The sequence below is a fragment of the Temnothorax americanus genome, unplaced genomic scaffold (assembly GCF_048541705.1).
Source record: "Temnothorax americanus isolate GAGA-0224 unplaced genomic scaffold, ASM4854170v1 Scaffold20, whole genome shotgun sequence".
Classification (NCBI taxonomy): domain Eukaryota; kingdom Metazoa; phylum Arthropoda; class Insecta; order Hymenoptera; family Formicidae; genus Temnothorax; species Temnothorax americanus.
Window position 1 is genome coordinate 2,187,707 of NW_027509339.1, and position 15,332 is coordinate 2,203,038.

General features: G+C 43.7%; 1 protein-coding gene across 5 annotated transcripts in view; it reads right to left on the reverse strand.

Annotated features, from left to right (window-relative positions):
• Nucleotides 1–15,164, reverse strand: part of Galphaq (G protein alpha q subunit) — a 38,720-nt gene extending 23,556 nt beyond the window's left edge. For 2 of the 5 annotated variants that reach the window (XM_077406077.1, XM_077406078.1), the window contains exon 1: nucleotides 12,568–15,145. In XM_077406077.1, coding sequence (XP_077262203.1) covers nucleotides 12,568–12,685 — 118 coding nt within the window. In that variant the 5' untranslated portion in view covers nucleotides 12,686–15,145. Of the gene's footprint in view, nucleotides 1–12,567 lie in introns of all 5 variants that reach the window. The other 3 variants (XR_013256913.1, XM_077406081.1, XM_077406079.1) reach the window with 3 other exon arrangements.
• Between the last annotated feature and the right edge of the window lie 168 nt (nucleotides 15,165–15,332).

The window sequence follows — 15,332 nt, forward strand, 5'->3', positions numbered from 1 at the left end:
CGTAATTACTGCATCTGTCCTATAATTGCTCTTATTCTTTATGACGTATTAAAATTGATTAAAGTACAATTTTTTGTAAAATGTTCAATATAGGTTTCTAGGAGAACGACTCGCATAAAGTTTCACAAACGCCAACAAAACGCATCGATACCGGATTGGATCGCTCAAGTGAAAACGATAATTCAAATCACATTTCCGCTGCCGCGCTAAAATTAATTTTGACGGTGCATGCGGAACGTTATATATATGATCGACGGAAAACGCCGTTTAATACTTTCCGTACCCGCTTGCACATTTGCACAACAATTTTCGACTCGTTTTCCTTGGAAGGGGGGGGGGAAACGTAGATATTATTACATAAGCCTTCCGCATTTAAAAGAGGTTACGCAAGATGTTCAAAAGAAAAGGTCAATACTTTCGGAGAGGATAGTAGCAGCCATTTCAAGCGAAAGAAAAGAGAAGTATTTTGAACCGAATAAGTAACATTTGCTTCGCCAGGCAATTATTTACCCAATTAAGAATTTAATCGACTGTACTGGCAATTATTATAATCGTGGCAACGATTATAATCGTCGCGACAAATTGTCTCCGCGTTTCGACCAAGGATTCTAATCATTCTAAAATTGCTTATATTATTAATATCTAAAATTATACATCAATTCTAGAATGACCAGAATCCTTGGTCTTATAGGTTTTTAGATGCTTACAATATAAGCATATAAATTTCATCAATTTTAGAATGACCAGAATCCTTGGTCGAGACGCGGTGCGTTGCCACGATTATAATCATTGCCAGTACAGTCGATTCTTAATTAGAAGAATAAGTATTTTGTTTAAGTTATCGCGTGACAACTTTATGTAAATAAATTGTGAGTAAATAAATTATTGGCAATTGTTTCTATAAACATATTTGTATAATAATGACGGTGGAAAAACGTGCGTGATGTAAACCAGGAAAATTGCACGCAAAAAGCACAATAAATCATCGGGGTTCATCATTTTCTTTCACGTTAAAAATTGTTGTTTACGTCTGTCATCGATTTGATATTACCAGCGTATTGTACATTAATTTTTATTCATATAAATAAGATTTATTTTCGTTGCGCAGAAAATATTTCTATGTAAAAAGCAATTCTATTTTCTCTCTCTCTCTCTCTCTCTCTCTTTTCCATGCTAAATTGTATCTTTTGTTTCTATCTCGCTTGCGAGAGATAACGCAAGATATTGCCAATTTCTGGCAAATTTTTATGAAGTTATATACAGATTGTCCTAGAATTGAACAAATGGAAGCAAAAATATCTCGTGAAATCTGGAGTCTGTTTTCATTATTTATTCCAAAAAAGTGTGACAGTACTAATATAGTCTTCGAGCTACAAGATATTAAAAAAAATGTTCATTTCGTAAATTAAGTTTCACAGATATAAAAAAACCTAATTATTGGTTCTTCATTTATGAAAACGATTTTGTCTTACTAAATTAAGATGACTGATATCAAATGCAAAAATAATGGCCGTCTTCAAATTTTCGTTGAATACAAAAAATTTACAAAAAAAAAGATAATATTGACTATTTCTCGTCAATATATCGGGATGGCCCTGTACAGTTTTTCTCTTTTATATGTATTTTCGGATGTAATATACACAATTGAAGTATCGACGGGTCGTGGAGTTACATTCCGTGCGGAGTCACGCGCACGCGTTTCGATGTTTACGCGATCCCCGTCTATATAAAAGCGATTAACGCGCGATTAACGACCGCGTGTTTTCAGCGATCGCGTGATTGCGCAATCAGCGACGGTGTTTCAGCGATTCAATGAGCTCTATTTTTAAACCCTGCTCACGGCCCGAGGAGCTCCACGGGGCTTTTTATCGGCTTATCTGTGTTTATCGCCTACCGCGAATAGGAGAGGAAACTCGCGTTATTTGTTGATCGTTAGCATGGCGATTGTTCGCCGCGTACACGTGGAATAATTTGACGGCTTTTATTCCGAGTGTAACATTATATGTGCGGCGATTATTTTTAGAATCCGGTGCCGGAATCTCGAAACGAGAGAAGAAAAAGAAAGGAGGGATCAGGGGAAGAAGAGCTCCCTATGGAAACGCACGTGTCCAAAAAGGCATAGTTACGGCTAATGTGCGTTGGCTAATATATCGAAGGTAAAATATCGATACTTCGATAGTTCAAAGTGTCATATAAGTATTCTTACATGAGTCGTGGGGTGTAATAGCGATGTGTAAAAGCCGTGAATAAAAATGGATAAAAATATATAACTTTTATATATACCAGGACTACTACATATATATGATATATATGACTGCGGCCTAATGTGAACTCTTAGATTCTTCATTTTATGATGAAAAGGTGACGCGGTAAAGTCACTGTATTTTATATTAAATAAAATTGGACAGACAAAGGATCTTAATATCATAATATCAAACCATTTATAGTTTTTTCTGCTGTGAGCGATTAAAAATAAGAGGCTTTCCATAAGCTAAGCTTTAAAAAGTCAAATAAATAATAATCTTGTTCGTTTTTAATAAGCATTTCAGTATAATGAAACTTTAATTTGTTTGTTAACTCAGATGTCGTAATTAATGTCAAAAATTAAAAAAAATTTAATAGAGAGTGATTTTCTTTGATAGATATATTTATCAAGAAAAAATCGATTCGAGGAGAGATTTGTCATAGCTTTTGCAGCAATTAACTCAGTAAAAGCATGATATCTTGTAATCCAATATAAATGTATAAAACAGACAGGTATATAATAGGTGGTACATATAGTGCACATAGCATGATTTCACTGTGAATTGTTGATTTGAACGTGATTATATCATAAGGAATTATAAATTCGACCAAAACCGAATATCGACGTCTTGCGACTGTCGCGGCAGTGAGTTAGCGCCGCTAGTTCGCCATTTAACGCGAAATAGACGAAATATTCGAAACTGGGATTAACGTAATATTCCGCTCGATCGAACGACATACGGAAGCATCCATATATGGACGCATATACTATACATACACACATAAACACACACACACACACACATATACGTGCACAGCGAGTGACACTTATACTTGCAAGATCCGTACGGAGTGTATGCAGATGCTCCCGATATATCGAACGCGCGTAAATTTGCTGTAACTTGCCAATGAAGATAATTAAAGATTATCTAGGATACATCATGGAACAACGTTCCCCTCCTACCACGCGGTCGACAAAATTGATTGTCGCTCCGTTAAACGACAATACGCGCGATAAGATTCATTACTTGTCGTTACTCGCCTGATTACGATGTAACACGTATATAAAAGCGGTCGCATTTGTTAGCGCCGCGAAAGAGGGGCGAAGCAAACTGAGTAAACAGAATGAAAATAAATACTGATGCACACACGCAAAAAAAACCGGCTTCGTTATCGTCTGTCATCACCTTTTTTACCATATGTACCTCTTTCTTTTTATTTTTTTTCCACTTTACATATGTATATTTTATCTTATCATATTTACTTTACGATTTTATAGTTTTCGTCTGCTGCATCTCTTCATGCATAACGACGGTTAGCATAATATATTTAATCCACCGTCTGTAACACGGAAATAACGGTTTTGCTGAAGTATCTAAAAATTCAGCTATAGATACAGACCTGAAAATAATTTTGTTGCACCATCAAAATAATTATATGTATAGGTCGCTGAAGTATGATGATAATGCTGATAATAATTTTCAATCAGTTTGAGTGTTCTACATAATTATTTTGATGGTGCAACAAAATTATCTTCAGATCTGTATCTAGCTAAATTTTTAGATACTTCAGCAAAATCGTTCTTTCCGTCCACGGTGGTCGAGTCAAAATGATATCTGCTCGTAATTGTAAAACTTGCAAGCCTGCCATAAAATATTAAATAAACGATGATTATCAAAATGACTATAAAATCGTCAACTACAATGTAGACAGATGTTTTGTGACAATTTTTTTCCAGATTTTTCTACGTACTTTAAGATAAGGAAAAATAGCGTCAAACGTGACAGACCCAGCACGTATATATATCACTCCAACGGCGCAAAAGAATACGTATACAGAGATGGAGGGTTAAATATCGTTAAAATTGTTGATTAAATGATTTTTTATCCCGCTTTTATATACCTCGCGATGAGGAACTCTGAAAATGTTTACCGATTTCCCTGGTTCTCTTCGGTATCCTTCGACCAGTTTTAACTTCTCGCCGACTCTTTTCCAGGTTTCTATACGGTTTCCCAGACTCGCAGCAATCCTGCATGATGTGTCAAACGCACGGCGAAAATAGCGTCGCGCGGAAAATACCTCGGCAAGGACCTTCGCGAGCTAATGCACACGGATTAAAAAATAACAAATCGATTTTACGACAGGCTTATTTATAAGGGCTTAATTTTAGTTATTGCTCGCGCCGCAAATTGCCTAAAAATGACGATCTTCGTTTCGCGTTTAAAATGACATGACTAAAAAATTTTTGATGCAATACTCCTTACAATACAAAACAGGTTGAATACTATCAATTGTTATTAATAATTATTTTAATATTATTTGCTTAAAACAGTTAAAATATTTTGAGATATTTATATAGCGTTCAAAAATTTAACATGAAAAAGAATGCGATTATATATAATATTTGAGAAATTGCCATTCCATTGCAAAAAAAATGTAAGATACAATGTAGCAAAGTCAGATAACAAAATTGAATGACTGCTATTTGTAGAAATATTTTAAAGAACGTTTTATCTCCAAACATACAATTGTAAAAAAATGTAGATTTATACAAAAATTTTATTTTTGGTATTTCCTCATAAATCTTCAAGTATAATATATTATAATGTGATGCACCTCCGTGAGATATAATATAAATGCGTTGTAGTAAGAACGTATAATTTTTTAAGAACAAGGAGTTGATTTTTTCTTAGAGAAGATTTAAATGGATTGATAGACTTAATTATGGAGTTATTTACCTCACTGAAGGCCTTCGCGGCTTAACGCACACGGATTAAAAATAACAAATCGATTTCATGATCGACTTATTTATAAGAGCCTAATTTTAGTTCTATACGACGACGACGCGCGACAGGACTTTCCTAAAGTAAAAATTATTGTATTTCAATTGTGTTTTTTTACGAGATAACGGTAATATTCATAAATATAATAAAATATTTTATATACGTTATCCACCCCTCCCAAATTTATAGAATAAATTTTTATCTTTTCAAGCCCGGTACACAGTCCTCATTATCCTAAATGTTCTAAGAAAACCTATTTTAATTGTAAAAAATATATATATACATCACGTGTAGCAGACGCGCGTCGCGTCTTTTCTCGGACTAATAAGTGTCGGGACGGCACACGTGTATTCTCACGACGATTCCTCGAGGAAAGAAATCCGGACGAATGCGGCATGGCTTGTTTAACACGGTGCACTTCGTTAAATAACGGTCATTCAGCTCGCAACCGTTTCTGTGCCACATTGTTCGACAAAAGGACAGCGTGGTAGTAGCCAGACCCGGCGCGGCGGGCACGCGGCTCGCACGCGGCTACGGAAGCGACCGCAATCTTTAATGTCACTACTTCCGGGGCCGCTGTTTACGAGCGCGCTAATAATACTCTCGGACGACCGGCACGGCGGCGGCGGCCGACTCGATACTACAGCGCGAATTACTACCGGCGGAATTTACTCCGGTGCTTTTTTCCACAGATCGTCCAGAGATCTGCTCTTGCAGATTTCGCAGCTCGAGCGAGGTGGTCAAAGCCCGGCGTAGTCTAGTCACGTTCGAGCCTTTTCTGAGAGGGAGAGACAGAGAGAAGGAGAAGGAAGAGGAATTTTCGGCGAAAATATTTCGGAAATACTTCAATGAATCCGATGAATCGGGCTTGGTACGTCGAGTAAAAAATTTAACAAGTCGCACGAACAAAATCTTTGCATATATTACGTGAGATGCAAAAAGGCGCGATAGCTGAAGATCGAGAGCTTAATTGGCGACAACTGGACCTCTTATGAGAAGAAATGCGACCGAGAGAATCATGGCCTCACTTGTCACGCCGCTCACGTCTCTCCGCGACCGGAAGAACAGAGTCCGAGAGCAGAGAGTATCCCGGTACTTCTTTCTGTGGTATCTCCGTTACTTCGACAAAAGGTGCAAGTGTGCCGAGATTATTTGAGGATTGAGGATGACGTGAGAGACTGAGATCGTATACTTGTGACGAAACTCTCACGGATTGGTCAAATAAAGTGCCATAGCCGGCCTGCTCGTATCTTCGATTTAAAAAAGTTGCTCTAATTATAGCATTTAATTCTTTTAAATCGATTCATGACTGCTCGTATATAAACGCAGGATGATTCATACCTTACGAAACGTTAGGAGAGAGAGAGAGAGAGTTCTTAATTTAATTCCGATATGAAAATCTGTTCCAGAAAGTTATATATTTTGACTATAATACATTAATGTTTATTTGCAGTAAAAAATGCAAACTACTTTTATCATAATAAAAGAATTTTAAACGTTTGTTAAAAAATTGAGTTTAAATTAAATAAAATTAAATAAAAAACAAAGTCTTATTTTTTTACATTCCAATTACATTCTTATAGTTTTTACGACGAAACCTTCATCTTTAAACGTCTTACAACTCGAAATTGTTTTTATGCCTCGCCATCTTTATACAAAAATTTTCGTTACCAATTTAAATAGAATAAATATTTTATATGTATATATTACTTGCAAAGCATTTTGTGCAACGAATAAATTCTTAATAAAAACAAAATTTTGTCCCTCCCAAATTCAATTTATAAAATACTTTCACTATCTTGTGAAAGCTTCAGACCAGAAAATGATCGTTGATATTAGAACAAAGTTTCAAGATAAAAAAAAGGCAAACATCTGCCGAATCATATAATGCTTGGGGAAAAAAAATTAACGATGTTTAATTAACGTGGTATTATTAGAATAATCTTGGTGCGGCAGATTTAATAAATTCTCACGGAGTCACGAAGTGGCCGCCACTCGCAATCGTACGGCGACAAGGAACTCGTCGCAGGATCACGTATCGTCCAATCGGGGTGTATCACGCGTTTAGCGGATGCATTCCACAAGAAAGAACGCGTACGCGCTCTCGATGACCAACGGAACGCGAAACCGCGTTAGGAATCGCGCGAATTGTTCTTCCAACATTGTTCTTCGCGCAAATTGTTGTGCCGCGAGCAGCGCGGATGCGTGCGTATTGTGGCTGCGTTCGGGGAGCGCGCTATTAGCGCTATTTGCTTATTCTATCCTTGTTTTACACCTGATGAGCGATAAAGATAGAATGATCCATCACAATAGCGCTAATAGCGCGCTCCCCGAACGTAGCCTGATGTACGTGCATGCGTAACGTACAGCAGCGTGGTCGCGTCACAATCGTCGAAATTGGATTGCCGCTGGCCCGCGCGATTTACAATTTCGCCGAGTCGACAGAGTCGACACGTCTCCGCAGTTCGACAACTCGGGAACTTGGCCGGGCGCCCCGAGAAAGGACTGAATCGGCGATCGGCCGGCGCCGCATTAATTGAACCCTTTATTTTCGAAATTGGATTTGATGAGCGCGAGCGCGAATCTTGGGAACTCACGAATGTCCGGATTGTCCGACTGAATGGCCGATAATTCGCGGTAATTTACAGCGACATATTATCCGACGAAAGTTTACGCTTGAGTCGGACATCAAAAACATTGAAGTACGGTTCAACTTATAGTATAAAAAAAATATATATAGTAAAAAATAAAACGTAATTTTAACCTATTTTACATGGCCCAGAAAGTCCACGCTAAATTTTAAGTGAAAATGACATTCATCGTGCGTTAGCGCTGGTCTATACAACCTTGCTTTAAAGAGTATTTAAGCTCTAAGCCGTAAGAAATTGACCATATCACAATCGAGTATTCTCCTCACATTCCATTGTGATTGGTCAATTTCTTACGGCTTAGAGCTTAAATACCCTTTAAAGCAAGGTGGTAGACCAGCACTTACTTGTTAACAAATTATAGAAATGTTAATTAATTGACACTATACTTTACATTTATATTTGTTCTTTTGACTTTATTTTTCAAGTTATATTAACACATGATATTAATTACTTTTTTTTGAATTGTGTGTAATAGAAACATTAAATTTTAGTAAAATTAATTATTTTTTGTATGTCAAAGTTTATACAATTATTTGAAAATTTACTTTAACTTTTGTTTATGTGTCAAAATAACTTTAAGACGTGTTAATTTTTAAAAAATTGTGTTAAAAGAATTCAAAATGATATTTAATTTCTAAATGACATACATAAAGTGTTAAGTTATCACGTTGACATAAATGTAACGCATGAAAATGTTAATAAAATAATAACATAGCGGTTGTATGTTAATTTTACATTGAAATAATCAAATCTTGGTAACATGAGAAAATTTTAACATATGGACCGCTATGTACACACGATTTTTTACTGTGTAAATATATAAATTATATAAATATGTATGTGTAATCTATTTTTTTTATTTATTTTAATAAAGATTTCGATTAACTGGTCACTTCATATTGCACTTGTTAAATTCGTAATGTCAAATTATACTCAATTTAAGTCATTTTTAATCATTCTCTACTCCTACTGCCACTCCTACGCAATATGTTAATTTAATTAAATCAATGGAGTTAAAATAATACTTATTTTGCGTTGAAATAATAAATTTCGACACACATGATAGTTAAAAATAACAAAACGTTATTTGGTTCAAGGTACTGGTTTAAATTTTCATCCTTTAATATTCAACAGCGTGAAATTCGCGGAATTGTAACGTCCGCGGATAATAACATCCGCCAAAATATTTTCTGAGCAAAAGCTGATCGCATAATTTCAAAGTATACGATATCAAAAATAATATAACTGCAAATTTTCCAAGACATCACCTTATATATACGCGATTCATTGAAACGCGTCCAACGATGACAACGACGATTAGCTGTTGCTCTTCCGCACCGGTGCATCTCCGCGCCAAGTCTATTAAATTCGAAAGTCTATTAATTTTGAAAGCGGATGTCAGATAAGGGTACAAAACAACGGTTAAACATCGAGAGTCATGATTTTTCATTTCAGGGGACATTATCTCCGAGAAAATCCAAGATAAAAGCGCAGCTGCAATGAGAAATAGTGATTATCGATAATGAGATGATTATTGGACGATTACGGAATTGATCGACAAACGCAGACGACATCAGTTAATTCGCTACATATAAAAATAATTTGTAAGAATTCTGATTAGTCCCAAGTATAAAAATCTAGTGATATAATATAAGTATCTCGAAATTTTTTATGGGTCTACGATATGTGCAGATTACTACAATACTCGACAGGAGTTTGATTTTTATCCGTTAAATTATAAAGATATCTAATTTTGAGTAAAAAAAAAAAAACTGAAAAAAATATCTAGATATCTATCATGCAATATCAGACGAAAGAAATATTGCTGCATCGACCTTCTGTCCTCGAATCGATTTCATCGAATATTCCGCAGATATATGTCTTCACTTCAAGCTTGTCATTTTTAAATAAATACACATGTATATGTGTAGAAGAAAGGAGATTTATATGCTTAAAATTATATTAAAATACGCGCAATGTATCAAATGCGAACATATAAAATGCGTGTCAGAAAAGAGCATCAGGGCCTGTAAATGCAACCGGTTTTGCGCGTTGAAGAAAAAGATATATATACGATCTTCCGTACGATCGAGATGATAAATCTCGATAAGGGGACGTCGCGAGTGCACGCCCAGTGCTGGTGTTTCGTTTCGCGGAATAGGTGGGTAAATATGCACACGCGGCTCGCGTGAATCACGAAACCGCAGAGAGCACGTCGGGGAAAACAATGCGCTTAACGAGCGACGACTTCTCGTCAGATCGTATAAGCGAGGCGAATTTAATACGCCGAGTCGGCGCGACGCAAAAGGGCTCCTCCGAGCTGGCGCTCGCATTACCGATCCGTATGGTGCGGAGACGAGATAAAAGTTGACGTATCAGACGCTGTGATCGGGTGACTTTTAAGAGCTTCACACGAGCTTTATGAACTATCGTTCAAAAGGCCTAATCATAGGCGTAATTTGCGCCTTCCAGATCTAGATCTAGAAAATCTGTGAAGCAAACCCTCTGGGTAAACTTTTGTTAATTTTTTTACACCGCTAAAGACGCGGTTCAATGTGGAGTCGAAACGTCCGAATTAAATTCCTATTTCGGTTCTACAATACGTCGCAAACGATGGCAACTGCTGGTTGAAAAAAGTGTTATTTCTGATTGCCGATTGCCAGTTACACTGTCGCCAAAAAAAGTTGAAAGTTTGCCAACTCTCTTTTGACAACCGCAATTGACACAAGCGCAACGTGGAAATAACACTTTTCAACTAGCAGTCGCCATCGTTTGCGACGTATCGTGGAACCGGCTTTAATCTATAAAAACTTACGCACAAACAACCACGTAATCTCACAGCCCCATTCGTTATACCCCAATTAAAACCCTCTGATTCATGTACATTTAACGATAGGATGAATTAATATATTTGACGATTAATTAATCACAACATTTAAAAGATCTTTCGATCCGACATGCATCAACTCCGATTAGCAAGGTTTATTTCAGATATACGTCCTCGGTATTTGCGTGGAATCTTATAAATAACAAACTCGATCCGTCCCGTCGCGTCGGCGTCGTCGCGCGTCGTCGGCTCGTTTAAAAAGCTAAACATCAAGACGTTATACCGTGCTGAAAAGTTAGACGTCCGACGGAGATTGTCGCTAAGAAGAGATCGGCGGCGGTAACGTTCCGAGGACACCGTGTATAAGCAGCGGTACATCGCGGAGCGGCGCGCGGCGCGGCGCGGCGGCCGGTCGGGAAAGAGCTGTCAAGAGCGCACGCCGGCCGCGCCGATCGACCTCGTGCACAGGACGAGAAAACGTACCGTGACGCGCGGACGTCGCCTCCCGGGCGGCGCCGGCGTCGGCGTCGACGTCAGCGTCGGCGTCGGCGTCGGAGTCGACGGCACGCGGCCGCGGCCGCCGCGCCGCGCCGCGCCGCGCCGCTCGCGAGAGGCGCGCATGAATGAAACGGGCTCGGAGCGGACTCTTTCTAAACGAGAGTACATAGGGGTCAATCAGGGTAATCTCGCCAACGGCCAACGGCAAAATTAATAATCGTCATTCTCTCTCTCGGACGACGACGGAACTGACAGTCGTGTGCTTCGACGAGCCTTACGACGTCCGCTGAACGAATTTTTGTTTCTCTCGAATCGTATGTCTATCTCGATTATTATTCCGCAAAACCGCTGTCGGCTCGCGTTATTAAAAAGGCGTCTTCCTCCGCCGCCTGTCGTGATTATTCAGTATCGCGGTCGATTCGAATTGGCCACGCAGCCTGACGGGAATTCCGTCAACGTTGCGTTGCATTTTTCTACGTAATGATAGATAGCGGCGTGTAAATCGATCCGCTGGAAAATTGACTATTCGGGATATCGGTAAATAAAAAAATTCCATTAACAGACAAACTACGCTATATATACACCTCGCGGAGAAAGAGATAAGATCTATATTGTGCGCGTCATTTTTCGCCGGTTTTTCGCCGAACCTTATAAAGCTCTCGACCTACGTAGATTTTTAGTCAACGATAACGGTAACGCTAATGCCAGATTTACACGAAGCCGGGGAGCACGTTATTTCACCCACCTGTTCCGTAATCATCTCTCTGTTACTACCCCGAACTTCGCCTCCCTATATCGACTTCGAGCGAAACCGCCGCGGCGTTCTACCTAAGATTTAAATCGCCGGTAATGCGGTGCTCGGCGAAATTACGTCCTCACAACCAGCGGTTTCTCGGAAACAAACAAGTCTCCGTATGCGAGGTAAAGGAAAATGGGGGGGGGAGGACTATACACACCTATATCCGCCTCGATCGAAATAACAGGGAGAGTAGGCAACTCGCCGCTATACTCGCTATACTAATCTCTCCCTACCGGGTTCATACAGCGTTATCGTCCTTCATTAATTTCCTCCACCGGGGAGGAAAGCGAGCGAGCGAACGAGGCGATCGACTTGCCACACACTCGGCCGGTCTCTGCTTTTACCGGCTTCGTATATTCCCGACTACAATGCCGGGGTTTACGCCGCGGATATAGTGGGGAGGCAAGTCGAGTGGCAAATTACTCGCTTTACCTTCCCCGGTAAACGACGGCACGGCAGGCACGGCACGTAAGTTTAAGCCGGAGTAACCAACCCGGCTATATTCCTCGCGTGTGCGTGTCGGGGTTACAATTTTCGCTATTTTTGGAGTAACCTGCCCGCGCCTGCCCGTTATACGGCTCGATCCGCACACGGCCTACGTTCCCCGCCAACGTTTTCTCACGGTGCGAAAAGATGACGAGGCGCGATGAGAGCGAGAAGAGCGAAAGACTTTTACAGCGCTCGGCCGGCCGTTCTATCGGCGCTCAGCGGCGCCGGCGGCGGCGGCCTTCTTCTTTCTTTTTATGAGCAAATGACGAAACTCACCGAGCAGGAGCAGTTTGAGTTCCCGCCTGGCATCCCGCTTGTCCCTCCGCAGCTGCCGTTCGATTTCCTGGTTGATGCGTTTCTGTTCCTTCGCCTCTTCCGACAGGCAGCACGCCATGGCTCAGAACGGCGGAATCCTCCTTTGACGGAGGAGACGGAGGCGAAGAAGGAGAGGAGGTGGAGGAAAAGGAAGTGACCGAAGGGGCAGGAATATCGGGGAGGTCGTGGACGAAGAAGGAGGCAGGGAGAGGAGGGGTATGTAACGAGCGATTCGCGGGAACGGCGAGCGCTGCTGCTCGCCGACCGGCGGCGACCTTCGTCGCGGCTGCTGCTCCTCTCCTCTGTCTCTGTCTCTTTCTCTCTTTCACGCACGCGGCCGCCGACGATGCGGCGCTCCCGAGAAACGCGTTGAGATGCAAGTCGGCGATCGTCCCGGTGGAGACGACGGGCGGGAAACCGGGTATTGTCTCGCCACCGCGGCGACGACGGCGGCGGCGGCGGCGACGGCGAACGAGCGCCTCGTCGCCGTCCTCGTGGTCCCCGTCTTCTTACTCTTTCTCTCTCTCTCTCCGTCTCTCACGTCCCGGTGGTGCTTCTCTCGCTCCTCCTCGCCGCCTCCCACTACCGCTGTTTCTACTACTACTACTACTACTACTACGGACAGTGGACACCACCGGCGACGGCGACGGCGACGACGACGGCGACGACGGACGACGACGGTCACGTCGACGGCAGCGGCGACGACGACGATGACGGTGGTGTTTCACTCACTCGCGGCAACTCACCACCACCACTGCCACCACCACCACCACCACCTCCTTCACCTCCTCCGCCTCCTCCACCTTCACCACTGCCACCACCACCACTGGCACTCGCACGGCCGGCACGACGACGGTCACCACGACGACGGCGACGACGACGGCGACGGCGACGGCGACGAGTACGACGACGACGACGGGGGAACGTCCCCGGCGGCGCACCCGTGTTTCCCCCCTCAACGACGGCGGCGTCTACGCAGCGCCGCTGCTCCTGGCGGGGCTCGACGACGCCAGCGACGCATCAACGCGCGTCTACGCGCACGCACACGAACCCTCGCGCCGCCTGCGCCTCTGTCGTCCACCGACTACTCGCCCGCTCTGATCTTTCTTCCTCTTCTTCTTCGCTTTCCTTCTCTCCCGTTATACGCCCTCGTCTCCACGCTCCGTCCCACTCGCGCTCGCGCGCACGCACGTTTCGCCCCGAGTGCGAGCGAGTGCGAGCTTTCGTCGAGGCGCACTGGGCGAATCTTGCCGTGTGCGTGTGAGCGCGGTTTATATATGTATATAATTATCTATTACGTACCTCTCGTTCTCTGTCTATTACTCACTACTCACGCGCGCACACATGTAACCACCGCGGTCCGCGGTCGCGCACGTTTCGCCTTTCCCACGGGCACGACGTCGCCGTAACCTCGACGGACGTTCCCTCGCAGAGGGCGAGGTCCGTCCGTCCCTTTCTCGCTCGCTCCTTCCTTTTTTCCGTCTCTCCCCTTCTCTCTCTTGCTCTTCGCGCACTTCTTCGCTCCCTCTTTGCGCTTCCTCTCTCTCTTTGGTTACTATCCGTGTGTTCGCCGTTCTTATCCCGGCGCGCAGCGATGGAAGGTAACACTCGGCGCGCACGGCGGAAGCAGCACCCGGTTGACAAGCAGCCGGTGACGATCGACGGATGAATCCCTGGATGGTCGCTCGCGCCTTCTCACCCGCGTAGTACTACACGCACGGCGCGGCCAGAGAGAGGCTCTCGAGAGAGCGGCGTAGCGGCGACGTTCGGCGATCGGCTCCCCGGCTCGCGCGGTGTTGGGTGTGGTAACCCACCGGCGCTCCGTCTCCCTCCTCTCTCTCTCTCTCTCGCTCGCTCGCTCGCTCACTCACTCCTCGCACGTTCTCGCTCTCGCTCGCTCCCGCGCGGGCCTGCTTTTCTCTCCGTCCCGCTCTCGCCGTGACACACGCGAAAAGCTGTCGCTGCTGTTGCCGCCGCCGCTCTGTTGCTGCTATCGCTGGTGGTGCTGCTGTTGCTGTTGCTGTTGCTGTTGCTGTTGCTGTTGCTGTTGCTGTTGCTGCTGCTCCGACGCACCGAACGACGCGAGAGCGCGACACGAGGATACCACGAGACGAGCGCGCGGCATACGACGATGCGCGTGGTCACGTTAGCGACGACGGCGACGTGTCGGGTCGGACCGCCGCGAGAGAAGGTTCACCGTGACGACGTCTCGTCGTCTCTATCTATCACTCTTTCTCCGTCTATATATCACTGCTGCTGCCGCTGCTGCTGCACGAGCGCCCACACCTCACGAGCGGAACAACTCCTTGCGACACGCGCCGCGCCCGTCCGGCGCGCAGCTTTTATGAAGCGTCGCGCGAGCCGTGAATCCTGTTAGACCAAACCAGATTGGCGAAGCCCCGGCGACGCGGCACCCACGGCAGCCCAGGCTCTCTCCTCTCGCTCGGTACGCTCGTGGCTGGCTCTGGCTTGCCTGCGTATCGGACCCAGCACCGTAGGGCGCGGGGGGCGCGCACGTGTCCGCTAACGAGATTAAAATCGGCGAATAGGAGGAGGCGCGGCCGCCACCCGCCGGGGAGGAGGCACGGAGAACGTAACGGCGCGGCGCTGCGAGCGCCACCGGTCACCGCGCTGCCTGCCTTACCGACCGACCGACCGTCCGCCCGATGATGGCGCGCGCCACGGCGAAAAGAAATCAACTCGAGATTCTCGAGAATCGCGCAAAA